This window comes from Xiphophorus maculatus, chromosome 22, assembly GCF_002775205.1.
Source record: "Xiphophorus maculatus strain JP 163 A chromosome 22, X_maculatus-5.0-male, whole genome shotgun sequence".
In the NCBI taxonomy this organism is placed as follows: domain Eukaryota; kingdom Metazoa; phylum Chordata; class Actinopteri; order Cyprinodontiformes; family Poeciliidae; genus Xiphophorus; species Xiphophorus maculatus.
In genome coordinates this window covers 3069933-3097766 of record NC_036464.1, presented here as the reverse complement: position 1 = coordinate 3097766, position 27834 = coordinate 3069933, and the positions used below count along the sequence as shown (strand labels likewise).

General features: G+C 44.5%; 3 protein-coding genes across 5 annotated transcripts; 2 read left to right on the top strand and 1 right to left on the bottom strand.

Moving 5' to 3' along the window:
• Positions 1–775: 775 nt before the first annotated feature.
• On the top strand, positions 776–4949 carry aifm2 (apoptosis inducing factor, mitochondria associated 2). Its single transcript, XM_023326987.1, has 10 exons — positions 776–933; positions 1109–1256; positions 1416–1590; positions 1670–1785; positions 1866–1985; positions 2088–2180; positions 2850–2958; positions 3060–3212; positions 4321–4521; positions 4590–4949. Exons 3-10 carry the CDS (start codon positions 1416–1418, stop codon positions 4739–4741), a joined length of 1119 nt encoding a protein of 372 aa, XP_023182755.1. The 5' UTR covers positions 776–933; positions 1109–1256; the 3' UTR covers positions 4742–4949.
• Positions 4950–10767: 5818 nt separating this feature from the next.
• Positions 10768–20573, top strand: LOC102222142 (protein NLRC3-like). Of its 3 annotated transcripts, none has more exons than XM_023327568.1 (8): positions 10770–10927; positions 11085–11214; positions 13581–13708; positions 13817–15662; positions 16088–16261; positions 17776–17949; positions 18642–18815; positions 19058–20573. In XM_023327568.1, exons 1-8 carry the CDS (start codon positions 10912–10914, stop codon positions 19065–19067), a joined length of 2652 nt encoding a protein of 883 aa, XP_023183336.1. In that variant the 5' UTR covers positions 10770–10911; the 3' UTR covers positions 19068–20573. The 3 variants fall into 3 exon arrangements, with proteins under 3 accessions (XP_023183338.1, XP_023183336.1, XP_023183337.1); XM_023327569.1 differs by having other exon boundaries at positions 10771–10927; positions 13820–15662; XM_023327570.1 differs by lacking the exons at positions 16088–16261; positions 17776–17949; positions 18642–18815; positions 19058–20573 and having other exon boundaries at positions 10768–10927; positions 13817–15666.
• An 883-nt stretch (positions 20574–21456) lies between these two features.
• On the bottom strand, positions 21457–25782 carry LOC102221879 (elongation of very long chain fatty acids protein 6-like). Its single transcript, XM_023327571.1, has 5 exons — positions 25706–25782; positions 24871–25602; positions 23788–23919; positions 23184–23335; positions 21457–22657 (listed from the first exon to the last, which is right to left on the bottom strand). Exons 2-5 carry the CDS (start codon positions 24972–24974, stop codon positions 22236–22238), a joined length of 810 nt encoding a protein of 269 aa, XP_023183339.1. The 5' UTR covers positions 24975–25602; positions 25706–25782; the 3' UTR covers positions 21457–22235.
• Between the last annotated feature and the right edge of the window lie 2052 nt (positions 25783–27834).

The window sequence follows — 27834 nt, the reverse complement described above, 5'->3', positions numbered from 1 at the left end:
GTACCATGATGCTTTAACTAGACCGTGTAGAGAGCAGGGTTCTGTTGGTTTCAATGGTTCTGTTGGTTCTGATGGTACTGATTGGTTCTGGTATTTCTGTTGGTTCTAATTGGTTCTGGTAGTTCTGCTGGTTCTGAGTTAGAAGAAATGGAGCTGCGCCTGGTTCTGATCTCCTTACTGATAGCGCTGCAGGTCCGGTTTGGCTGGTTCTCCTCAGTGAAGCAGAACCTTTGGTGTATGATGTTGGTAATGTTCTAGATGAGGAAGATACAGAACCGGGATCAGAACCAGAACCAGTTAGGATCCTGGAGTTCTGTTTGACATGTTTACCAGGATCAAACAGGAATCGTCAGTTAGAACCAGAACCAGAACCATGTTGCTGTGGTTACAGAGCGGCTCTATTATGGGATGTTTGACCTCTTCCCCCAACAGATGAAGGTCCAGTGGGAGTTCTGGACACTGCTTACATCTTGACCTCCTGACCTTTCCCTCCCCCATTATGACACAGGTTTGCTGTTTCCTAACGCTGACTCAGCAGAAAAAATGCTGAGTCAGCAGGAGAGCCGCTGATTGGATCAGAACCGATCACTGATGAGCCCAGAGAGAACTGGTGGGAACACGGTGTACTGGTTCTGACCCATAAATCATCGGAACCGACCGATCAGAACCGAATCCATTCTTTAATGAACAACAGATCCAACAGAACCGGCAGGAAGACTAAAGACAGAACTTTGCTTCTGTAACATCAGCTCTGCTTGGTTTTTGTTTTCCTGCGGTCCCTGAACGCACCACAGCCTTCCTTCGTTAGGAGCGGATGCGCTCTGATTGGCGCAGAGCTGCTGACGTCAGACAGAGGGGGCGGGGCTAAAGGAGGAAAAAGCAGCTGTTGATCAACTGGACTGAAACTGGATCCGAGTTCCGAACCTGCGGCAGGTAAGTTCCCGCGTGACGTCAGCAGCGTGTGACGTCACAGGGTTCTGGAGAGACTCGTGCCGGGTTCTGAACTGGTTTCATAACGGGTTGCGGGGGGTTCGGGTGATTCCGGGGGTCTCCACTGGAACCGACGCGTTTACCGGGTCAGAACCGAACTTTTCCCTCCTTCATTCAGGACGTTCAGAACCGGCAACCGGTGCAGTGATCCAGAGAAGCCAGCAGAACCAGCAGCGGACCCAGATTGGACCTGAAGGATCCGAACGGTTCTGCAGAACTCCTGGCGAACGAAACCGGTCCAGTCAGGATCAGTTAGCTTCTCACAGGTAGGACCTCTGAGGGTTGGTTCCGATCCACCTGCAGCCAGAACCGGGTCCAATTAGAGGCCGAGCTCTGCACAGATTCTGAGGTTCGGTCGGTGGTTCGGTGCTGAAGTGTTGGAGTGTAAGTCACTGAGCAGTGTGTGTGTGTGTGTGTCTCTCCAGATGGGGGGCCAGGTCTCGGTTCCGGACGGGGTCCACGTGGTAGTGGTAGGCGGCGGGTTCGGCGGCATCGCGGCGGCGCAGCAGCTTCGTTCGGCCGGGTTCGGCTTCACCCTGCTGGACATCCGGGACTCTTTCCACCACAACGTGGCGGCGCTGCGGGCCTCAGTCCAGCCCGGTACCGACCACTCCGACCTGTGCCCCCCACACGCACCCCCTGGCACTCCTGACCTCTGACCCCTGACCTCTGACCCCAGGCTTCGCCCAGCGGACCTTCATCCCCTATGCAGAGACGTTCGGAACCAGCTTCCTGCAGGGTCGGGTGGAGCGAGTGGACCCGGAGCGGCAGCTGGTGGTTCTCCAGGGTGGCAGGGTGAGGAGGGGCGGCAGGGTGAGAGCTGCTGCTGCCCCCTGCCGGCCAGGTGAGCTCTGACAGGTGTTCCCCTACTGCAGGAGGTCCAGTACTCCCACCTGATCCTGTGTACTGGTTCTGATGGCCCGTTCCCGGGGAAGTTCAACACCGAGGCGTCGATGCAGGACGGCGTGACGGCGTACGAGGACATGGTGGGACAGGTGAGACAGAGGGGGGCAGAGGTAAGTGGTGGGACAGGACGCCGCTCACTGGGTGTGTGTGTGTGTGTGTGTGTGTGTGTGTGTGTGTGTGTGTGTGTCCAGATCCAGGTGGCGGACTCGGTTCTGGTGGTCGGGGGCGGAGCTACAGGGGTGGAGATGGCAGCTGAGATCAAGACGGAGTATCCAGACAAGAAGGTGAGTTGGGTTCTGGCTCTGGTCGGGTTCAGCGGTACTCGACATCCTGGTTCTGTAGGCCCTGCTGAAATGGGTTCAGAGTTATTTGGTTCACACCGGACCTGAAGGTTCTGTTGGGTCCGGATCAAGTTCTGGGCTGTTTCCTCTGACTCCATGAACCGGATCAGAACCGAGTCACTCAGAGTTCTGCTTCTGGGTTGTTCCTGTAGGGCAGGGCTTCCCAACTTGGGGGGTCGGGAACCCTGGGGGGTCGGGAGAGTCCAAGGTTGGGTCACAAAATGATTTTCAGAATGAAAGTGACTCCTGAGGGCTACGGAGGCCCAGAAGGGACAGAAATACATAAATCTGTCATTAGGTTAATTAGCAAATATTTGTATAATTTCTAATAAATTAATTAATTTAAAAGATAAAGAATTATGTGACTCTATATCAGCGACTTCCTGCTGACACACCTGAGCCAGGTGAGCGTCTGGTTACCTGGTCCGATCCCGGCCTGTTGGACTTGACCTCCCCTGATCTAAACATTTAAATGGAAAAACCTCGTCTCTGATGCTTTTATTTTGAAAAGCTGGAGAACCCCTGCTGCAGATGAACCCAGTTGGTCTGGACCTCCGGTACCTGCAGAACCCGGCGCTGTGGACTCCGTCCTCATCTCTGCTTCTCCTCCAGGTGGTTCTGATCCACTCCAGAATCGGGCTGGCCGACGAGCAACTGGTCCAGAGCGTCAGGCAGCAGGCCAAGGAGGTTCTACTGGAGAAGGGAGTGGAGCTGGTTCTGGGTATGCTAGCTGCTAGCCGTTAGCTATTAGCTGCTAGCCATTAGCTACTTGCTGTTAGCTGGTTCTGCCCGGGTTCCGGACAACCTACTTCTTTGTTTCAGGTCAGAAGGTGTCCAACTTGTCCGAGTTGCCGCTGAACCGGACCCAGAAGAACCTACAGGTCAGAACTGACAAGGGGGAAACTCTGGAGACGGACCTGATCATCTGCTGCACCGGCATCAGGGTCAACTCTGGAGCCTACGCCTCCAGCCTGGGTGGGTCCGCCGGGGGGCGCCGTGGGTCTGCCGGGGGGGAACCGTGGGTCCGCCGGGGGGGACCCGGGGGTCCACCGGGGGGCGCCGTGGGTCCACCGGGGGGGACCCGGGGGTCCACCGGGGGGCGCCGTGGGTCCACCGGGGGGCGCCGTGAGTCCACTGGGGGGAACCGGGGGTCCACCGGGGGGCGCTGTGGGTCCACCGGGGGGCGCCGTGGGTCCGCCGGGGGGAACCGGGGGTCCACCGGCGGCGCTGTGGGTCCGCCTGCTGCTCTCTGCCACCAGAACCTGCTGTACAAAGGAATTTGGGAGATTTCAACTGTGATGAGAAGAAATGGGGATTCAGTCATTTTCACGCCATGTTGTTCTTTCATTTATAGATGTCAGTGTGGCTAAATATTTCGCTACACAATAAGCTAAATAGTTTAATGGCAAGCTAAATGTTTAGCTAGCAAGACAAATATTTAGCTTTCTAGCTAAATATTTACCTTAGTGTGATGCTACATAGTTACACACTAAGCTAAATATTTGGTTTGAAACTGTGAAATTTATAACTGAATGAACAAATTCCTGCTGTTCATTTAGACCAGTGGTTCTCAAACTTTTTTCAGTGATGTACCCCCTTAAAAATATATTTTTAGTCAAGTACCCCCTGACATGGGCAAAACATTTTTGGAATAAAAAAGAGGTACAGTGCTGTAAAATCACTGTCTGATTTATTAAAGCCAAACAACTTATATCAGTGAACCTGACAAATACATCCATATTGCAAACATTGCATGGTTAAACAAAAAATAATTTTTCCCAAGACTTATTATGAGGAGCCTACTGATTTTTTAAAGATATTTTGAAAAGCTTCACGTACCCCCTGCAGTACCTCCACGTACCCCCAGGGGTACGCGTACCCCCATTTGAGAACCACTGATTTAGACTTTAACTTTACAATCATTACCAGCTACAGGAACAGCTGCTAGCTTAGCATCAACCTGCAGGCATTTAGCAGCTATTAGTCTCTGAGACCCGCTCCACTCAGCTGGTCCCATCGGTTATTGATCAGATATTGACCTGTCATTGATCGGTTAATAACCTGTTACTGTGTGTTCCTCCAGAGGGCAGCATGGCTGCTGACGGGGCGCTGAAGGTCAACCAGTACCTGCAGGTCGAGGGGTTCTCCAACATCTTCGCCGTTGGCGACTGCGCCGACCTGCGTGAGGCGAAGCTGGCGTACCACGCCGGGCTCCACGCCTACGTCGCCGTGTCCAACATCATCAGCAGCCTGAGCGGGAAGCCGCTGACGCCGTATCGCACAGGTAGGCTCCACCTGAGACAGACGGTCGGCGGGTCGCCTGACCCTCGCTGACCCTGTGCCGGTTGCTAGGTAACGTGTCCATGCTGCTGGCAATGGGCCGAGACGACGGCGTGGGCCAGTTCAACGGCATCCGGCTGCCCCGCTGGCTGGTCGCCCTGGGGAAGAGCCGTGACCTGCTGCTGTGGAAGAGCTGGAGGGAGATGCAGCAGAAGCAGCCCTGATGGTCACCGTGGAAACGCCCGAGGATCACCAGCATCACCTTGTGCCTATCGCTCTGACCTCTGACCTTAAAGATTAACAGCATGATAACATGTTAGCAGTCGTTTCACTCATGATAATCGTCCAAACTCTGATGTTTTTCTCTTCTGCATTAATAACCTCTGAATATAAACAACTTTTTACTGAATAAACTCAACATGTAGAAAATGGTTTTGTTCTTAAATTCTTTCACTTTTCTATACAGAAGTATTTGTGTTTGTTTTATTCCCTAAATGTGTCATAAAGAGCGGTTGAGAGGCGGGGAGGGAGACGCAGGTTGCTGAATAAATGATGATGGTTTAATATGACAAAGTAGAAAATCCAGGCAGCACAGGTGAGCGACGGCTAGACGCTCAACCTCTGGTAACAACTGGTAGCAGATTATGACAGAATGGAGAAGGACCGACGAGGGAACAGGACACAGCTGGGGTCAGTCAAGGTGTAAACGGGGCAACAGAAACTCGGCTGAACTCAGAAACCTGAAATAAACAGAAAATGTTTATGTTCCAAATGGAGGTTGAATCGATTGAACATGTTAATCCAGTTAATTCCAGGGTTTGTAATTAATGAATCATTTTAATTGAAATGTCCTCTTTTTACATTTTTAAAAATCTTTCTGTTCCTTTTCTTTTGGCTTTAATGTCTAATTATAGTTTTGTTTATTTTAGCGTTGGACTTTTTGGCCAGCGGTGTTTCAGACAGAACCGTTCTGCGCTCATCTAGAGGATGTTTGGTTTGTTGTTACGGTTCTGCTTCCTGTCTGACGCTGCAGGTGAGTTTCTGCTGCTCACCTGGAGGAAGGCCTCCCTCAGAGCGCCGCCTGCAGTTCAGAGGCAGCCAGCAGGGGGCGCTGAGCAGCAACATTCTGATGGCTGTTCAATAATCAGCCAAATGTTTCTCCCTCTGATATTCATGTCAGTCATTAAAAACAATATTCAGTTTCTGAATATTTGTGGTTTTTAATTTAGATCCCTGAAGATGAACTGAGTCTGTAAACACAAAGAAAATAATCTGAATCTAATCTTCCTGGATGAAAATCATTTTTATTCATTTTATTTTTTTAAGAGTGGAAAACAGTTTTAACACATAAATCCCTCCAACTGAAGGACAACATTTTACATTCAAACTTTGCTTCTTTAATTTTAATCCACTTCTGTTTATAACTTGAAATGAGTTTGTTAGTTTATCAGTTCTGAGCTCTCATATATCATAACGTCTAAATTACCCATTGTAATAAACATTTAGTTATTTAGATGATAATATATATAAATAGATATAATTGTTCTGAAGAATGTAGACTTGTCTCTAGTTATTTATTTATATAAATGCTAAGCAGCAGCTCTCTATTTAGAAAATATTGATTTTCATTTTATGCTGCAATCATTTGATATTTTAGCTTTATACATATTAAACGAGTCTTCCAATGCAATTTATAGTCTAGTTATAATCAAAAATTTGATTGAATTGTTTTTATTTTAATACTGTTTATTATGGTTTCACATCATTTCTTATTTGCTTGTTGCTAAATACTTCAGTTTGTTTGGCCATAATCTAGTATTGTTTTATTCTTGTTGCACCATTTCTTTAATATTTTTTATTTAATTGCTCTTAACTGTTACCAAAGGGAAATAGTCCAAAATAAACTAAATGTTAATAAGTTGGATATATTTTATTTATTACCTGAAATGGTTCAGCAGCATAGTTGCTCTAAAAGTTGCATTGAAAGTCCATTAAAAGTGCCAACTTTGCATTAAAGTGTCATTATTTACCAAATGACACTTCATGACAGTCATAGATTCATAAAGACGCCTTCATGTTCATGACATCATGATTATGATGACAGTGTCATGTCAGGTAACCCTGTCAAATAAAGTGTTACCAAATAAATTTGATTGATTTTCAGAAAGATGTTTTTTATTTGCTTGTAAATTTGTTTAAAACTGAATTTATATACAGTATATATATTTTAGACACCAGATATTGTAACTAAGTTTGGTTACACAGTGTTTCTCCATGCTGGTCCTTCCTTTCTGCCACATCCATGAGTTTAATAAATGTTTGATTAACAGGCTGGTGGCCTTGATGGCTGCAGAGGAGGTCATGCAACCATTTGCATCAGGTGTTCTGGAACAAAGACACATCTGAAACATGCAGGACAGGTATGGAGGAACACTGGTGTAACCTTATGTAAAGATTGTGCTTTTCTTGTAATTAAGGTTTTGAAGTTTTTAATGTGAAATGATGGATTAATGCTAATATTGCTTCTGTAGCTGTCAGGTCTGCAAAATCCACCTGCATTTTTTACGATCTATAATTAAGTGTTTCTACGTAAATAAAGAAATTGTGCATGAAATTGTGTATTAGTTGGATTTTTTAATGCCGACCTAAACTGTAGCGCAGATTCCTCTAGAGCAGTGGTTCTCAAACTTTTTTCAGTGATGTACCCCCTTAAGAATATATTTTTAGTCAAGTACCCCCTGACACGGGCAAAACATTTTTGGAATAAAAAAGAGGTACAGTGCTGTAAAATCACTGTCTGATTTATTAAAGCCAAACAACTTATATCAGTGAACCTGACAAATACATCCATATTGCAAACATTGCATGGTTAAACAAAAAAGAAAAACAGAAGACGGTGACCACCAGGAAGGTATAAAACCAGTCAAACCGTTTTATTTTAAAGGATATTGAAACTAAGTACTTTTGAGCATACAGACTGGAGTGTGTTCAGGGACGGCGCAGACTTGGAGGAATACTCATCGTCCGTTCTGTCCTATGTTCAGTTCTGCACCGACGCTGTCCTCCCTGTTAAGACCATAAAAGTGTTTCCAAACCAGAAACCATGGCTGGACAGCACAGTACGGGCCCTGCTGAAAGCCCGGGATGCTGCCTACAGGTCTGGAGACAGGTTGGCTTATAGCAGGGCCCGGTCGGAACTGAAAAAAGGTATTAAGCAGGCCAAGCTCCAGTACAAACAGCAGATTGAGGAACATTTCATCAACAACAACCCCCGAAGCATGTGGAGAGGCATCAGAACCATGACGGACTACAAACACAGCAGTCAGCTGACCAGCCGCGACCCCACCCTGCCTGACACCTTAAACAGTTTCTTTGCCCGCTTTGACACGGCGGGCAGCAGAGAAGCCGTACATCTACCCCAACTGGAAGAGCAGCACCAGCCTCTCGTCTTACAGAAGCATCAGGTGACGTCCACCCTGAGGAGGATCAACACCCACAAAGCTCCAGGACCGGACAAGGTGTCAGGCCAGACGCTGAAAACCTGCGCCGACCAGCTGGCAGGAGTGTTTCTGGACATTTTCAATCTGTCCCTGCAGCTTGCCACGGTTCCTGAGTGTCTCAAGTCTTCCACCATCATCCCTGTACCGAAGAAGAGGTCCATCACCAGCCTGAACGATTACCGGCCCGTCGCTCTGACCCCGGTGATCATGAAGTGCTTTGAGAGGATTCTTCTGAGGTACATCAGAGACTTCATCCCCGCAAACCTGGACAGCCTTCAGTTCGCCTACAGAGCGAACCGGTCAACAGAGGATGCTGTCTCCATCACTCTGCACACAGCCCTGACCCATCTGCAGCATCCCAACACCTACGTCAGGATGCTATTTGTAGACTTCAGCTCAGCATTTAATACCGTCATCCCAGACAAGCTGGTGCTGAAGCTACTCGAGGTGGGGCTGCCCGCTTCACTGTGCCACTGGATCAGAGACTTCCTCACCAACAGGCCTCAGGTGGTGAGAATAAGTGGCTCAACATCGTCCCCACTGGTCCTCAACACAGGCACGCCGCAGGGCTGTGTGCTCAGCCCAGCTCTCTTCACCCTGTTTACACACGACTGCGTGGCCATCCACCCCACCAACACAGTCGTGAAGTACGCGGACGACACAACAGTAGTGGGTCTCATTTCAGACAACAACGAGACCCACTACAGAGAGGAGATTCTGCAGCTCACTCAGTGGTGTTCAGCCAACAACTTGGTGCTGAACACAGGGAAGACCAAGGAGGTCATTGTGGATTACAGAAGGTCCAGGAGGACGGATCACACTCCCCTTCTCATAGATGGAGAAGTGGTGGAACGTGTGGACAACATCAAGTTCCTGGGCCTCCACATCACTTCTGACCTCTCCTGGAACACAAACACCTCCCACCTGGTGAAGAAAGCACAACAAAGGCTCTTCTTCCTCAGGAAACTGAGACGGGCTGGACTTTCCTCACGGCTGCTCGTGAACTTTTACAGGGCGATGATCGAGAGCATCCTCTGCCTCAACATGACTGTGTGGTATGGTAGCTGCACAGCACTGGAGAGGAAACAACTGACACGGGTGGTGAGAACAGCACAAGGCATTGTGGGATGCCCCCTCCCAGACCTGGACTCCATTTACACAGACCGGGTCAAGAAGAGAGCTGGATCCATAGCCATGGATTCCAGCCACCCGGGCCACAGACTGTTTGTGCCGCTGCCATCAGGCAAGCGGTACAGGAATATACGGACTACAACAAATAGACTGAGAAACAGTTTCTTCCCCACAGCCGTCAGAGCCATTACTCCCTGCCGCCCCCCCCTCCCACACATATCATAACCTCGCAGTCACACATACATATCCCCCACCCCCACACGGCCATATTGTTCTGCACTTTGCACTGTCACATTATCTGTACTTTGCCATAATTGGACCTGCTGCTACTTCTTGGTGTGGTTAAGTGCCTTTAGTTAATTTAGTTGTATATATTGTTATTATTATTATTGTGTGTTTGCTTATTTATACTGTATATATTTGACCTTTTGCACGGGAGCTGCAATGGAAATTTCGTTGAATTCTGTTCAATGACAATAAATGCTATCTATCTATCTATCTATCTATAAATTTCAGTGCATGAACACACATTTATATTTTATCGAACTTTTTACAAAATAATTTTTCCCAAGACTTATTATGAGGAGCCTGCTGATTTTTTAAAGATATTTTGAAAAACTTCACGTACCCCCTGCAGTACCTCCACGTACCCCCAGGGGTACGCGTACCCCCATTTGAGAACCACTGGTCTAGAGGAGGACCAGGAGGAAGTTGTGAGGCTGTGAGATCAGGACAGAGTCTCATAATTTGAGTTGTTTAACTTTAATTTTTAAATGTAGTTACTGGGGCCACAATAGGTGGTTTTTGTCAAAGATGCGTTCATTTGCTTTCTGTGTGATGGGATTTTGAATACTGGTTTGATTTGTTGAATAATTAATCAGCTGAAAATGAAATGCAGCTGACTAGCCAATGTCATTACTATCATCATAAAAACTGACTGGTAAAAGTAAATTATGATGGAATTTTTTTGATGCTGTCAGTCAAAATGATGAACAACAAAAATGTATAGTGCAACGTCTGGATGATATTCTTCCTGGAGAATTCTAAAAGAATAATTTCTGGTTGTCTTCAGTTTAGATCTGAATTTTAAAAAATATATACTGAAGGAGATAGATCTTCTGTTTAGGTCAATAAACTTTGCTACCTGCAGTTATTAACATGCTTTGCACATTTTTATTTAAACATCTCGTTACTATGGTTAATTATAATGATTTTTCATGAGCCTTACTGTAATGTTTCAGACTGCCTGTGATCTGCAGTAGTTTAATTTTCATTATTGCAAATTAAACTACTTATGTTCTCAAAATTTAACAGCATCGTAAAATTTGTGCTCTCCTATTGGCCGATTCTGATCTGATAAACGCTTTACTCTCCTCCCACTTGTTTTTGTTCTCTGCCTGGTTCTCACTTCTGCACACACACACATACACACACACACACACACACACACACACACACACATACACACACATACACACACATACACACACACACACACACACACACACACACACACACACATACACACACACACACACACATACACACACACACACACACACACACACACATACACACACACACACACATACACACACACACACACATACACACACATACACACACATACACACACACACACACACACACACACACACAGCATATGTACAGTCACTTCCTGGAATGAGTCAAGATTTCTTGTAACAGGGAAATGAAACAGAAACTATTCTGAGCTCAGGCACCATTTTACAGTCAACACTCGTATGGATATCGGACAAGGTGAGTGTTTTATCTAAAGTCTTTTACTTACTACTTACTTTCCATGAACTGTAGATTAATAAAGAAATATTTTATTAGATATTTAAAACCAAACTTTATCTGTCGTACTTCTTCTGTAGCCTTGGAAACATATCTTGATTCTTTGTTTTCTGTTTAGTCCTCAAGATGGTTGGTTCAAAGTCAGAGCGAGACAAAATAACCTCATCAAGTTCTCCGTCCATGAGAAGTGACTCATCCAAAGTTGATCCTTTAAACTTCTCAGATGATCCCGGATCACTGCTAAAAAGGTAAAAGGGTGAAAACAAGCAGATAAACCATGTAAAGGTTGCAAGGGTAGGGTAGAAAGGGGCGGTCCCTAAACCTAGAAAACCTGATGGTGACGCTGAGAAAGACTCCTAGCTTAGGATAAACAATGGTGTGTCTAGATCTGTTTTCTTTTAGGGGTGGGGTGCCTGCAGGGCAAACTAAAAGGGTGGCACACTAAAATGGCAATTTTATTTAAATGCACTGCAATCTTAGCTTGCAATAAAAAACTGGCCAAAGTTTGAAAAAACAAGCTATTGATTCACCAAATAAAACACATGGATCTGCTAAGCATGCAAGACCCATACAGGAGATTCATTTGTTACAGTGGCTGTCATTTATCTCAGCGGAGATTAACTGTACAGATCTATGTAACTTAGTGCCAACTGAACGAAATTGTTCTATTTATCAATAACACATGAGAACAAAGTCAGGTTGAAAAAATGTCCAGGAGAATCCGGTCCAAAAATACAGAAAAGAGGGAAAAAACAAAATAAAAATACATTTGAGAACCAACAAGCAAAACTGGTCTGTTCAGCTAGTTGAGCTGACTTCTGAGGTAAATGGACTGGACAAAGTACCTTCATGTCTCACTGTCTTCTAAGAACTTGATCACCATATGCGCTTACACCGGATCTTAAAGCTCTTCACGGTTTCCCACCCAGCAGGTTAGAATTAACAGTTTCATATGAATTCAGCCCTTCAGAACTATGAATGCTGTGAGACCCAGTTCTTAGTCTGCTCTAAGAAAATAGGATGCAAGCATATTTTTATGTTAATCCATGAACATTAAAATCTGAACAAACTGATTGACAGTTCTGGTGGGCTAGGCCAGTTAGAGTAGCTAATCCGATTTCTGGGGTATCCAATGCCGCCCCAGGCACCTCTGAGGAAACGGCCCAGAAGAGGTTTCTGCTGTAAAATGCTGACACTTTACCAACTTCCTGGATTATCCAAGATGTTGGTCAGTAATTACCAGATTATTTACTGATTACTGATATGTACTGAGAACACATCAGAGTAACTAAAGGACAGCGAAAGAATATTTTTTCTTTGGTCAATTTTATCGCAATATGTCATTTTCTTCTCAGAGACAAAAAGAACATTTATGTGCAGAAGAAACAGTGCTGGGATTTTGGTCATGAAGTCTTGAAGTATTCAGTTTCTATAAACTATGGAAATCATCATCAATCAATCAATCAATCAAATTTTATTTGTATAGCACATTTCAGCAGCAAGACATTTCAAAGTGCTTTACATCATAACAAACACAGAAACACAAAGCAACATAGAATCAATCATTAAGTCAAGGTCCATCAATAAATTAGTAATTGATTACATTTCAAATATAATCCTAACCAGGTGGGTTTTTAGTGGAGATTTAAAAGAAGTCAGTGTTTCAGCTGTTTTACAGTTTTCTGGAAGTTTGTTCCAGATTTGTGGTGCATAGATGCTGAAAGCTGCTTCTCCTCGTTTGGTTCTGGTTCTGGGGATGCAGAGCAGAACCAGAACCAGAACCTGAGAGGTCTGGAAGGTTGATACAACAACAGCAGATCTTTAATGTATTGTGGTTCTAAGCCGTTCAGTGATTTATAAACTAACAACAGTATTTTAAAGTCTATTCTTTGAGCTACAGGGAGCCAGTGGAGGGACTTTAAACTGGTGTTATGTGCTCTATCTTCCTGGTTTTAGTCAGAACGCCAACAGCAGCATTCTGGATCAGCTGCAGCTGTTTGATTAATTTGTTGGACAGACCTGTGAAGACGCTGTTGCAATAATCAATACGACTGAAGATGAAGGCATGGATGAGTTTCTCTAGATCTGGCTGAGACATTAGTCCTTTAATCCTGGAAATGTTCTTCAGGTGATAGAAGGCCGACTTTGTAACTGTCTTTATGTGGCTCTGGAGGTTCAGGTCAGAGTCCATCACTACTCCCAGGTTTCGGGCTGATCGCTGGTTTTTAGTTGTAATAACTGAAGCTGTGCATTGACTCTAGATCTATAACTCTAGATTGTTCCTCTTTAGGTCCAAAAATAATAACTTCAGTTTTGTTTCTGTTCAGCTGGAGAAAGTTTTGGCACATCCACACATTTATCTGTTCTAAGCATCTGTTCAGTGATTGGATGGGGTCAAAGGTCACCTGGTGACATCGTAATGTAGAGCTGTGTGTCATCTGCATAGTTATGGTAGCTAATATTATTTCCTGTTATAACCTGAGCTAGTGGGAGCATATAAATATTGAATAAAAGGGGTCCTAGGATGGAACCTTGGGGTACCCCACATGTGACCTTTGACCTCCTTGGTGAGAAGTTTCCAATTGAAACAAAGAAATCCCTGTTCTTTATGTAGGATTCAACACATCAACTCTCACTGGGACCAGTGTGCTTCATTTGGACAGCCTCCCAGTTCCCAATGTGGAAAAAGACCTGAAACCAGAGTTGCACTTCAAATAACTAATAAGAACTGCCTTCTTCAAGGTGAGAATAAATGTCTCCTAATGGTCTTATTTCTGAAAACTGTATTTTATGTTGCGCTATGAACACATAAATACATCGTTTTTTGTTGCTGTTTGTCTCATCTTTCAGCAGATGTTGGTCTGCAGGAGGTTCTAAAGGAACATAAGATCAGTCTGAGGAAGAGATGTGAATGTGTGACTGAAGGAAGTGATGAAACAGGAAGTACAACCCTCCTCAACAGGATCTACACTGATCTCTACATCACAGAGGGACAGAGTGAAGAGGCTAATACCCAACATGAGGTGAAGCAGCTGGAGACAGCTTTCAAGATCCAGAACTTCCATGACTCTCCAATCAGGTGCCATGACATCTTTAAATCCTTCCCTGACCAACATGGAGCCATCAGAGTGGTTCTGACCAATGGTGTCGCTGGTGTTGGAAAAACCTTCTCAGTGCAGAAGTTCACTCTGGACTGGGCAGAGGGTTTGGAGAACCAAGATGTCAGTGTGGTGGTTCTGCTTTCGTTCAGGGAGCTAAACTTGATCAAAGATGAGCAGCACAGTCTTCTCACGCTGCTCCATGTTTTCCATCCAACCCTCCAGAAGCTCCCAGCAGAGCAGCTGGCTGTCTGCAAACTTCTCTTTATCTTTGATGGCCTGGATGAAAGCAGACTTTCACTGGACTTCAACAACAGTCAGCTGGTTTCTGACGTCACACAGAAGTCATCAGTCAACGTTCTGCTGACAAACCTCATCAAGGGGAACCTGCTTCCCTCGGCTCTCATCTGGATAACTTCCAGACCTGCAGCAGCCAATCAGATCCCTCCTTCATGTGTTTCCAGGGTAACAGAAGTACGAGGCTTCACTGATGCCCAGAAGGAGGAGTATTTCAGGAAGAGGTTCAGTGATGAAGAGCTGTCCAGCAGAATCATCTCCCACATCAAGACCTCCAGGAGCCTCCACATCATGTGTGGAATCCCCGTGTTCTGCTGGATCACTGCTACTGTTCTGGAGAACATGTTGACCTCAGAGCAGAGAGGAGAGCTGCCCAAGACCATGACTGACATGTACTCACACTTCCTGCTGGTCCAGACAACGAGGAAGAAGAACAAGTACCATGGAGGACATGAGACAAGTCCACAAGAGCTGATGGAGGCTGACAGGGAAGTTCTTCTGAAGCTGGGGAGGCTGGCGTTTGAACATCTGGAGAAAGGAAACATCATGTTCTACCAAGAAGACCTAGAACAGTGTGGTCTGGATGTCACAGAGGCCTCAGTGTACTCAGGAGTTTGTACAGAAATCTTCAAAAGAGAGAGTGTGATCTTCCAGAAACCAGTCTACTGCTTTGTTCATCTGACCATCCAGGAGTTTCTGGCTGCAGTCTACATGTTCCACTGTTTCACCAATACGAACACAGAGGTGGTGGAGAAGTTCCTGGATGACATCAAAAAAGGAAAACCCAGCGACTCAAATCCATCATCAAGTTCTAGAATCAGTGATCGTCCTAGTCAATCTATAGATCTGTTTCTGGATCAAGTTCTGAGAAGATCCCTAAAAATCCTGAATGGCCACATGGATTTGTTTGTTCGTTTCCTTCATGGCTTTGCTTTGCCCTGTAACCAGAGACTTTTGGCAGGCCTGGTGACTCAGACTAAGACCAGTCCAGATGTCATACAGAGAGTCATCAACAACTTGAAGAAGACAAGCTCTGAAGACATTTCTCCTGACAAAGGCATCAACATCTTTTACTGTCTGGTGGAAATGAAGGACCATTCAGTTTATCAGGAGATCCAAGAGTTCCTGAAGTCAAAGAACAAATCAAAGTGTGAACTTTCTGAGATCCATTGCTCAGCTCTGGCCTCCATTCTGCAGATGTCAGAAGAGGTTCTAGACGAAATGGAACTAGTGAGGTACAACACGTCAAAGGAAGGACGGCGCAGACTCATCCCAGCTGTGAGGAACTGCAGGAAGTTTGTGTGAGTCAAAAACCCTGAAACCCTAGAATACCCCAGCACACAGGAGTTGTGGTCTGAATAATAAATTATTTTAGAGTAATTTCTTACTCAGTTATTATAAACTGCTAATGAATCAGATAAGAACAAACTGTTAGTGCAGCCAAGTGCGGTCAGAACATCAGCATCCCTAAGAAGCATCTGCTGGTCTTCATGTGTCAGACTTTTCAGCTGGTATTTAGAAAAATGTCATGTTTAATTGGGGAAATCAAAAAAAATTCAAAATTGTTGCTTAGACAACAGAAATGACTGGAAATAATTTCTGCAAAGACTTCTTTGGCTATCAGAAACCTTCTTGAGCAGACGGCACCTTCTAATAAAGATTTCAGTGTTTAACTGAAGCAATGATCTGAACCCTGACAGATATAGTGTTATATGTCTCTCTGCAGACTGACGTTCTGTGACCTGTCTGAGACTCACTGTGAAGTTGTGGCTTCAGCTCTGAAGTCCAACCCCTCCCATCTTGCAGAGCTTGACCTGAGCTATGACGGCTTGCCCCATTCAGGACTGAAGCTTCTGTTTGCTGGACTAGAAAGTCCAAACTGCAGACTAGAGAATCTGAGGTAATCAATTAATGTCTATGTTGCTGATTTTAGATTCTGTGTATATTAACATGTTAGAATGCTTAACTTAGTTTTTAAATCAAGAATATTCTTGATCATTCTGCTGAATTTACGTTTACCAACACATTCTTACATACAGTTGTTAAAAAGAAATCAGTCGCATTCAGTGCCTTCAATCCCATTCGAGAGTCAAATTTAGTTTTTACTTTGATTAAAAGTCATTCAACAAATATTGATACAAACAAACAATTCTTGACAGGGTATTTTTCACAGAATCAAACATTTAAGTATTCAATCTTCACCTAAAATGTCCATTTTCACCTAGAGGTTTGCAGTGAGCCGGTTCATTGTCTAAACTTGTTTCAATCTATGTGTCCATTCGTTTTTAGTTAGAAGAGATCATTTCCTCCACTTTGCTGTTACACTTTTCCTTACAACTAGCAAGAGAATGTGCAGCATGTACCACCGGTCTTTGTTGGTTAAAGTTCCTTAAACAAACATTACAGAATATTTAGGGAAGTCAACACAGTACTTTTCTGTTTCCCTTTTAATGTCTTACCAATATTACGTTAGTGGGGAGGGGAGTCCCAAACAATATGAGTGGTCCACTGTCATACCACAGTTTCTCTCAACAATATGGTGGCATGTTTTTGTAAAATTTGGAAGAACCAGGAGAATTTGAAATTGCCTAATTTTTTCTTCCAGTCAAATTCCTCATAGGCCAAATTTCTTGGGGAAATGAAAATACCCATAAAACAGACAACCTTGTGTTACCAGACTATCGGTGATCAAACTGGAGTAAAGTTTGAACAATATGACTCCTTCAGCAGGGGGCATTTTCATGTAATAAAGCTCTTCCTCTTCTCACTGAAGCTGAAAATAAGTTATTGCTGTTTGTTGTGGTATTAAAAGTTGTTATACTAGGTTCCTGTAGTTTAACCATTCATGGCCTGCATGGCAACAAGATGATGCTACAGTGTTTAAGTCAAACTTTCTAAAAGCCACCAACATTTACATTTTTAAAATTTTAGTCAAGAGGGTTTTAGGGCATTTTGACTAAGCATCAATGTTTGTGGACAAATTTTCTGGAATAAAACTCAAAATGAGAATAAGTAGCTGTTCATTAGATACGATGTGCTCTTCCACAGATTTGCCACAAGGGGTTGTGCTTTCACTCTTATTAGTCATTTTAGCTACTGTGTCATACTTTATGATTTCTACAAGGTTCTAATATTTAATAAGTCTTACTAGGTCTGACTGCAAACACAGTTTCAGGTGAATTTTTTAACGAAGGACTCGTGTCTCTCTGCTTTTCTGGCTCCTCTGTTTTCTGAGCTTAAAATCTGACCCAAGAAATGACAGCAGACAGTCAGGAAGACATGGATGGCAGGAGGAGACCATCTGGAAAACAAACTCTCACAATTAGACAAAAGAGAACAATAATCAATAATAAAATTATACTTAATCGTAAAAGACTGGGTGAGTATGTACATTATGTGTTCTGATTTATTCAGGCTGATCAACTGCAGTTTATCAGAGAGCAGTGGAGCACATCTGGCCTCAGCTCTGAAGTCCAACCCCTCCTACATGAAACATCTGGATCTGAGCAGCAACAGGCTGAAGGATGCAGGTGTGGAGCAGCTGTGTGGGTTTCTGAAGAGTCCTTACTGCAAACTCCAAACACTGAGGTATGACACACTTTAATCTTAACCTGGCAAAAGTATTCAGTCAGGATATAATTAAAATAAAAGCAGATATACCACACATGTTAGAATCTAGCCAGTCTCTTTATCTTAGATGTGACTGTTATCCACATTGTGGAATAAAGTTGAAGGGTTGAAAGCTACAAAATATTTCACAAATTAACCTGGTAAATGGTTAAGAAAGATTATTGTTAGTATTAATGAAATTACTCTGTTGTAATTTCATTCATGGTAGCTTTAAAAAGTGGACTCTGAAAACTAAAAATGTTCTTTCAAAGTAAAAGCACCATCACTGTCTTTATATTGGGTACTGATGAATTATTGAATTGATATGGTAATGATCAGCTGCATATTTAATACCTTATACCAGGAAAATAAAATGTGACCTGCATGGTTTTCATACAGATCATAACTGATTTAATTTCATGTAGGAACTGGTGCTGGTGTGAACAAACCCAACAAGATTTAGTCTAAACTCATGTTCAGAGCTTGTTGGATTATTGAGAAGATGAACAATATTATACACAGTTTATAATATAAAGCAGAATAAAAACATAATATAACCCAACAGAACAAAAACAACATCAACTCAATGGTTTAAAGTGAGTAGTTATTATTTTACTGTATTTACACATAAAGAGATTTTAAACACATTTAATGATTTATTTTTAATCCAGACTCAGGAACTGCAGCTTGACTGGGATCAGCTGTTTGTCTTTGGTTTCGGCTCTGGGGTCCAACCCGTCCCATCTGGCAGAACTGGACCTGGTTGACAACAGGCTGAAGGACCCAGATGTGGAGCAGCTGTGTGACCTGGCAGCCAGTTCAGACTTCAGACTGGAAACTATCAAGTAAATTACAAGTTCTGCTTTTTCAGTTAGTGGTTAAATAAAAGCAAATTAATCTGGATTTAACAACAAACTAAAAGTCCCCTGAGATTTCCTAACATTACCCCAAAAGAGTCAGTCATGCTGGGAGTGAGCATGAAAATGACATGATGAATTTTCCTGATGTCTCTACTGCCCCCTGGAGGACAGCTGCTGAAGTGATTATCTGTCTTTTATAACCAGTTTCTTCTTTTCTTCCACTGCAGATGGAAATAACGATTCTTCCAAATGAAACACAGAGAGAGAAAGAACCAGATGATACGGAGAAGTTGAAGCAGCAGCAAATGATCGGTCCAGGGAAAACTCTAGGATCTTCATGTTCTCACTTCAACATGGTGGTTTTGTGTTTTATATGATTTTGCCTAATTTTAATGTGTATCTTTACTACCTGGCTTATTTTGCAGCACTTTTTTTCTTTTCAGGGATTTTAAAAGTCTTTAATTGGATGAAATTAATTATTAGGATTATTGACTGTGTTGTTATAGCAACTGATTCATTGGAGCAGTTTCTATTAAAACAGACCAGTTTCGGTGAAACTGCGTCTTAATACGGACTTCTCGGTTCCGAGTGGGTCAGCCGAAACAAAGTCTGGACTGGGTCAGTAATTAAACCACCCGAATCATTTCAGATGGATGTAGTGTTCTAAATTTAAGTCAGTATTATTTAAAGTTGTGGAGATTCTTAATGGAGTCAGCACCTTTAAAAGGTAGATGTGCCTTCTCCTGACCCTCTGACCCCCCTGAGGGACTCGAGAGAAGAAGAAGCAGAAGAAGAGCAGCTCTCACCAGTTCTCCTGCATCCACTGGATCGCTCCGCGCTCATCGAAGCGCGTCTCGAAGCTGAACGCCGCCAGCCGCAGCTGGAGCTCCGACTCGTTCATCTGCTGCATCGTCACCAAATCCTGGAGGTCCGATCCGAGCAGAGCGTGTTTGCTGCGGTCTCACCTGGCCGCCTCGTTATAAAGCCGTGGGGCGGGGCCTCCAGGTGAGCCCCGGCGTTTCGGTCATTCTCACCTGGTGATGTCACCGGTCGGTACGTGTCTACCAGCATGATGATCTGCTTCACTGAAAACGATATTGATCAGATATTTCTGATCAATATTGATAAGGAGATCAAAGCTGCTGCTGAAGCGGAAATGAATAATCTCTGTTTAAAACAAACCAGAAACTTTTTGACCTGAATGTCAGAAAAAATAAAGAAATGATTAAGAAACTAACAGTGATGAAGATGCTTGAGGATAAATAGTTGCATACATGAACTGTTATCATTTCTAGAATCAGTGGTTCTGATTAAAACCGAGTTTAATGAAAAACAAAACATTCGCTTTTTGAAAACTCAACTCAAATGAGACACAAAATCTACATCTGTCAGGTTTTGTGGTGTGAGTGGTGGTGAGGCAGCAAACCCAGGTAGCGATACAGTAGATGATTTAATAAGATGCAAATCCCAAAGTCCAGAACACAGAGAAGCAGAGAGCAACGATCACCACAGGTGACAACTGGAAACTAGACAAACACGACGAGGAACAAAGAACACAGGTGAGGTTAAATACACAGAGACAATCAAGGAGAGACTCAGAGAGACAGAAACTCAAAATAAACACAGATAAGGAACAGATCCCGACAGCATCTTTTCTATTGTCTGTTATTTGATGTGATATTATGGGATGTTTTGCTCTGCAGTCTGATGTCTAGATGTGATTTCAATAAATGGTTGACTCTATGATTCTTTGCTGATTCTTAATTTGACGCCTTTGAATCAAACTGTTATTCTTAGCATTAATATTTGCAGTTCAGTGGGTTTATTAAATGCACATTTTTCTGTTATGTTACCAGATTTTAGAAATCTTTTCTCATAATTGTAATTGTCTGGATGTTCTGAGCAAAACAGATGAATTGAGACTAATTTCAGATTTCTGACACAGATTTTCACATTCATGTTAAAGGAAATACGCAACAAATAACTTTTCAGTTCATTTCACAATTTAAAAAAATAAAATATTTCAACTCAGTCAAATGTAATCAAAACTGCAGGAGGATTAACTTTAAAGTTGAACTATAACACTGTTTTGGTCTGAATGTGTTTAAAACTCTAAGGATTCTGAAAATACTGGAAAAACCCTGAAAATGAAACTTTTCTGAGACCAGAGATTTAACAACAGCTGCAGTGACCGCTGGCTCCACCAGGGGGCGCCGCGCGCCTTCAGAGCCACATATTCCGAGTTTCCAGGTTTGGGTCAAATGGCTGAAGTCCCTCAGCGGCTCTGAACCGGCCCGGTACCGAACCAACCCTCTGACTCAGTGTTGGAGCAGGACGGCGGTTCTGGACTGGACCCGAGTACCGCTGGTCCAGATAAACCAGACTTATTGATTCCTTCTGGTGGAAGTGAGGATGTAATTCACAGAGTTCTGTTTTTCTCCTGAGTCGGTTCTGCTGGATAATCAAAAAGTTCATTTCTTCAGATTTAAACTAAGAGCTGCAGGTTGACTGGATCTCTGCACTGATCGGGTTTAGATCCGGATCTGGCTCCAGATCCTGAAAATATTTCTAATGATCCCAGATTCTGTTTCATGCAGATGAACCAAACCAGAAAAAACCCAAAATGTACAAATTGAAAAAGTCATTTTATTACATTTTTAAACAATAAATAGTCATAAATATCCCAACTTCCCTCCCAGGAAAACGTCCCGGTGATCATTTGGTGGAAGATCATCGTCGTCATGGAAACCAGCTGCTGGTTTCCTCCAGAACTCCGACCCGTTTCCACAATCACACCGACCAGAACCAGCTCCAACAGGATGAGTTTAGTCACGTGAGACATGCGACCTTCCAGCAGCCAATCAGCTGCCTTCATACCTGGTTAAACACCTGGAGCGAGTTACTGAGCTGGATCTGAACCGGTTCTTTTGGATCGGTTCCAGAATCACAAGTTTGACATGTTAAAGACAAACTGATGGAAATATTTACAGAAGTAAAAGTTTAAGTTCCAGTTCTGACCCGGTTTACTCTCTCCCGCCAACCTGGGTTCAGCCGGAACCAGTAGAACCAGTGTATCGGACCAGACGGGTTCTAATGGTTCAGATTCTAATTTTTTTTTTTTACATATTTCAAATATTTTTGAAATGAGGCTGAAGGTAAAAATGGTTCAGAACATTTTCTGGGTCCAAAGCTGATAAATTTAGTGAAAACATGGTGAATATTTCCGGACCTCTACTCAGCAGCTGAGCTTCATGTTTGTGTCTGTGGATCAGAACCATCTTTGGACCTGCAGCCAGGAGCCAGCGGGTCCTGAAGCGCTCCTTCATTCCCAGACTCTGGTTTCCCTTCGTTTGCTGCAGTGGCGTCAGGTCGGCTCAGCGGCGCCGCCCTCCGGTCCGGCGGGTCCTACTGGCTCTTGGCCTTGGCTGCGCGGCGCAGGTAGGTCTGGTAGAAGAAGTTGGAGAAGAGCAGCAGGTAGCTCAGGTACATGAGCGTGGCCCAGGTGATGTTGTCCATGCGGGACGGACAGTCGCCCTGCTGCATCCAGCGGTACACCAGGCCGCTCACCGTCAGCCCCATCGCCATCTGGGCGATCTGGGCGCTGGTGATGACCACGGCCAAGGGGCGGGGCACGCAGAATCCGGCGGCGCGCGCGGCGTAGTAGCTGTACATGAGCGCGTGCACGGTGTAGTTCATGGTCATGAACCAGCCGCCGCCGGCCACCATGTCCTTGTAGGAGTACCAGGAGTAGAGCAGCACCGTGATGTGGTGGTACCAGTGGAGGAAGAGCAGCTTCTGCTTCCTGAGCACCACGAAGGCCGTGTCGCCTTGGAGACGGGAAACAAAAAGACTTTAATGACTCAGCAACTTTAACTGCGCTAAGTTCTGCTAAAGCTGCACCAGTAGTGGCTAATGCACTACTCCTAGTGGAAGCTAATCTAATGCTAAAGCACTAAAATATGTTAACGTCTTCACCCCTTCAAAATAAGAGCATGAATATAAAAATCTACTTGAATTACTAACAGTCGATAAAAGTCTGAATTGATGTTTTGATTAACTAAAAGTTTAACAGTCGAGTAAATTCAAGTCAAGTTTAGTTTAGGTGAAGCTAAGTGCGTTAAACGTGTACAGTTAGCCAAAGCGCTAAGCTAAGAGTTATTGGAGGCGTGGCCACCGCTAGCTGAGGGTCACATGGTCAGAATTAATGCAGTTGCTTTGGACCCGATTAACCTTCACATTCATCTTCCAGAACATTTTGCATCCTACAGATTAAAAGTGGCCCAAACCGACCAGCTCATAGAACTGAACCCTGATGTTCTGGTCCGTTTACGTTCAGACTGAGGATCAACTGACCGAGTTCTGGAGCCTTGCTGAGGACGAAGGCGTAGGCCCAGAACTTGCTGACGGGTCCGTTGTAGAAGCTCTGGTCGCAGATGGAGCGTCTGAAGCCGCTGGCGCTCAGGATGTGCAGCATGTAGAACCCGGTCCGGACCGCTCCGATGATGCTGAGGACAGAACCATGAGACAGGATCAGCAACTGGAATGCATCAGCACCACATCATCTGATGTCAGAACCGGTCCGACAGCCGACCCGCCCAGCGGGAATCGGAACCAGCCGGACCTCTGGTTGATATTAATGTAATGAGGCGGGGTCACAGGTTGGCCCTCTGGGTCAACAGAACCGACTCCAGACGCTTTGAAAGGAACCTTTGTTCTGAACCAGGTGAGCCGACGCCTCCACTCGCTCCAAACACACCACACCTGATCTGCAGGTGTGGGGCCCGTTGCCATGGCAATGCGTCAGCAGCGGTAACTCGCCCAGCTAGGAATCTGGGTGGGGACCCAAAGCAAAACCTGGTTACCATGGAGACGGGTGTAGTCTGGAGGGAGGCGGCGTCCCGCCTGGTTTCTACTGGTTCTGGATGGACTTTGGCCAGATGGTTCCAGGTGTTCTTACCTGAACACGGCCAGGCTCAGCGACCAGAGGACCAGCGGCAGCCGCAGGTCCAGTTTGGGCCGAGGCTTCATGAAGTGCTGACCTCCGAACACCAGGGCGGCGTACAGCGCGCTGAACATGAACGACTTGCTCCTGCGGGACAGAAGGAGAATCATTAGAACCATCAGAACCAGGAGACCCGCTGAGACCGATCAGAACACCATGAAAAACCTTCCAGGTTCTGAAACACGACCCGCTATTGACCAGAACCAAGTTCTGGTGGTTCTGTCCATGAAGAAATGTTAGACAAAATCCTGTTAAACACCAACACGTGACTTCTCGACAAACTGTGACGTCAGACTTGTGCTTAGCTAACATTGTAAACATGTTTTGATGTACTTCCAGCGGGTCGAACCTTCCAGCACGTTCCGTCCAGGTTTCATCAGGACTGCATTCCGGACAGGAACCGGTCCGACCGGATCCACGAATCACCACATACCGGGTCTGTGACGTAACGGCCCCTCACCTGCCGCCGCCTTCTTCTGTCCGCACGTGCTTGCATAACGCCTCAAGCTGTCCAGCCCCTTTAATCCGTCCAGCACCGAACCTCATTCATAAATCGGGACATTTTCAGATTTTAAGACAGTTCGGTTCTCAGCCTCGATTACTAATATATATTTCATCTTTATCTGAAATAGTGACGTCAGTTCCTCCATTCGGCTTGAGGAATGGACCCGTAAAGGCCCCCAACCCGCCCATAAACACAGAAAACACACGAGAGGATTATTGACTGTGTTGTTATAGCAACTGATTCATTGGAGCAGTTTCTATTAAAACAGACCAGTTTCGGTGAAACTGCGTCTTAATACGGACTTCTCGGTTCCGAGTGGGTCAGCCGAAACAAAGTCTGGACTGGGTCAGTAATTAAACCACCCGAATCATTTCAGATGGATGTAGTGTTCTAAATTTAAGTCAGTATTATTTAAAGTTGTGGAGATTCTTAATGGAGTCAGCACCTTTAAAAGGTAGATGTGCCTTCTCCTGACCCTCTGACCCCCCTGAGGGACTCGAGAGAAGAAGAAGCAGAAGAAGAGCAGCTCTCACCAGTTCTCCTGCATCCACTGGATCGCTCCGCGCTCATCGAAGCGCGTCTCGAAGCTGAACGCCGCCAGCCGCAGCTGGAGCTCCGACTCGTTCATCTGCTGCATCGTCACCAAATCCTGGAGGTCCGATCCGAGCAGAGCGTGTTTGCTGCGGTCTCACCTGGCCGCCTCGTTATAAAGCCGTGGGGCGGGGCCTCCAGGTGAGCCCCGGCGTTTCGGTCATTCTCACCTGGTGATGTCACCGGTCGGTACGTGTCTACCAGCATGATGATCTGCTTCACTGAAAACGATATTGATCAGATATTTCTGATCAATATTGATAAGGAGATCAAAGCTGCTGCTGAAGCGGAAATGAATAATCTCTGTTTAAAACTTTCAACTTTCATGTTTGTATACCATGGTGTCCAACATGGGGGCCGGGGGCCTCAAAGGGTCAGCAGATAAAACTGGAGGTCCGGTCGGTGGTTCTGAAATGTTCCACACGTTTCCAGGACGACAGAGCGGCACCTCCATCTCACCTGGAGAGACGCTTAACCAGGCGTCTCCAGGCAACAGGTCGCCTCGCTGCGGTCCAGCTGGGTCCGACCAGAACCAGGCACAGCGGCACCGACCCACCGGGTCAGAGGTCAGGTAAACAGTCACATGATCAGATGAACAGGAAGAGCAGGCTGAGGTACGCCGAGTGCGCAGGATGAACCCGGAGGCAACATTCCCAGCAGGAACGCCGTGAACTCTGGAAACACTCAGAACATCGGAGCGTTCAGGCCAGCAGAACTCTTAATCTGTGATCAATATTGATTATTGGTGCAGTGAATGATCAGAAGAAACTCTGATACCTGAAGGTTGATGTTGATTCTGAGTCAGTCGAGGTTTTTAATCCTTCGGATCGGGCAGGAAGCTCCAGAACACCGACCAGAACCAGGCAGAGGAAGTTATGAGTTCATTTCATAGTTTTCTTTTATAAATAGGGAAACATTAAATATAATTTATATTTCATAAAAGCAGATTGTGGTACTTTATTGTTCATTAAAATGCAGATTTTAAAGGTTCTGTTCTGTTGTTTGGGTCTGAGATCCTTCCATGGGCCACACCTGGCCCCCGGACCTCAGCTTGGACCCCCTGCTGAAAACCTGGAGACGTTCCCTGCCAGATGGGGTGACCACTTCCTGGACAGGCAGGCAATCAGGAACCAGATTCACAGCGATGGGGTTCTGGTGCTGGTTCTGGTCGGGCTGCAGAACCAGGAGCCTGACCAGAAAGCTGGAATGATGTGCTGCGGTGACCCGGTGACCCCCAGGTGACCCCAGGTGACCCCAGGTGACCCCAGGTCAGCCAGCCGAGGTTCTGATGATGACATTTGGGTTGAATCTGCAAAAAATCCTGACAGAAAAATTTGGAAAGAAAATGATTTGATCAAAATTGCAAATATTCCGTGTTCTTAATTGTAAAATAATTTCCTTATGAGCCAACAGTGAAACACTGAGAGAAATTCTGCACATTTTATTTAGGAAATTGGAGTAAAAGGAAAATCCTTTCTTCTCAGAGATCAAGAGAGAAGTAGAAGAGGAGAAACTTAAACAATTCTCTGTTGTGTCTCTTCGGTCACAAGCTGCTCCCATTCGGATCTTTTTCTCCCAGAACCAGAACCGGCTGCAGATGAGATCCGGACAGGAACAGAAAAACACATTCCCAGAAAACTTCTGCTCTTCACTGTAAACAAGATAAAGTTTTATTTTGTCATAACAATTCAGGCTTTTCTTCAAATTAAATATATAATAAATATAAGTATAACTCTAACAAAATATGACGTCCACAAGATGAAATGGAGTAAAAAAAAAACAAACTCATTTAATAATTTCAAAGAATCTGACAGAAACATACGCTTCCTCTTCATTTTAATAATCAGAAATTTAACTTTATCTCATAAGCAGATGTTATATTTTTACTTTTTGCTGTAACTGACCCTTTACTATTAAATATTTCAATATATTTTTGCACGTTAATAAAATGGTAGTGTTTGTTTATATTAAAAGGCACACATTATTTTTTATTTTACCCATTTATGTATAAAGTTATTTGTTTTATTTATTTTACTTTGTAGATCGCACAATTTTAACACCTATATTTTTATTTTGTCTACAACTACTACTCAGTGGTTGTTATTGTGTCTTGTCTCTATGCTGTAACAGCGAAATAATTTCCCTGCTGGGATGAATAAAGTAATTCTATTCTATTCTATTCTATATGTTTCATTTTATTATTATATTAATCATCATCATCGTGTTGAAGATCTTCTACGTAAAACCAGCCAGATCCTGAAGGAACGGTGAGCGCCCCCTGCTGGAGCTCAGCAGGAACTGCAGCTTTCTGAAGGCTGGGCTGCAGGAGGAAAATAATAATTATTATTTATAATTATTATAATATAATCCAGATTCAGATCATAGAAAAACCACCAGGATCACTTTTATAGGCGGATTTAAGTTAAATATGAATTATTAACCTGTTATGAATCCAAACATCTTAATTTTTAATAAATTCTGAACTGCTTCCTGAAAACAATCAAATGTTTCGTAACTTTTTGTTCAGGAATCAGTTTTCTAAACAAAAATTCAATTCTCTGTAAAAAAAAAAAATTCTGTTCTCTGATTGGTTGTTCCAGCCTGACGTTACGTTACGTCACTCAAACGATGCGGAAGTTGAAGTCACCGTGGAGAAGGTAAACTAAAGTGCAGCAGCTGCCTGGAAAATATCAATAAAATCAAATAAAAATTACAGAGCGTGAAGCGGAGGGCCAGCGGGGCGCCTAACGGAACCAGCGGGCCGTCCTCCCGCTCCCAGCCCGGTTTCTGCTCTCTCTCCCCGCGGGGCAACGCAGATTACCGTTACTGCCCCAGCTGCCCTCTCTGAGCGGTACCGACACCAGTATCGGGGATGGACCTGCAGGGCGAGTCCAGGTCCGCACTTC

Excerpts from the sequence above, each read along its gene's own strand:
- aifm2 (XM_023326987.1), top strand. The coding sequence starts at position 1,416 with ATGGGGGGCCAGGTCTCGGTTCCGGACGGGGTCCACGTGGTAGTGGTA. Across the intron at positions 1,986-2,087 it reads ACGAGGACATGGTGGGACAG|ATCCAGGTGGCGGACTCGGT; the intron begins GTGAGACAGAGG and ends GTGTGTGTCCAG. Across the intron at positions 2,181-2,849 it reads CGGAGTATCCAGACAAGAAG|GTGGTTCTGATCCACTCCAG; the intron begins GTGAGTTGGGTT and ends CTTCTCCTCCAG.
- LOC102222142 (XM_023327568.1), top strand. Across the intron at positions 13,709-13,816 it reads TAAGAACTGCCTTCTTCAAG|CAGATGTTGGTCTGCAGGAG; the intron begins GTGAGAATAAAT and ends CTCATCTTTCAG. Across the intron at positions 15,663-16,087 it reads AGGAACTGCAGGAAGTTTGT|ACTGACGTTCTGTGACCTGT; the intron begins GTGAGTCAAAAA and ends GTCTCTCTGCAG.
- LOC102221879 (XM_023327571.1), bottom strand. The coding sequence starts at position 24,974 with ATGCAGCAGATGAACGAGTCGGAGCTCCAGCTGCGGCTGGCGGCGTTC. Across the intron at positions 23,336-23,787 it reads CTGAGCCTGGCCGTGTTCAG|CATCATCGGAGCGGTCCGGA; the intron begins GTAAGAACACCT and ends TTCTGTCCTCAG. Across the intron at positions 22,658-23,183 it reads CAGCAAGGCTCCAGAACTCG|GCGACACGGCCTTCGTGGTG; the intron begins GTCAGTTGATCC and ends CCCGTCTCCAAG.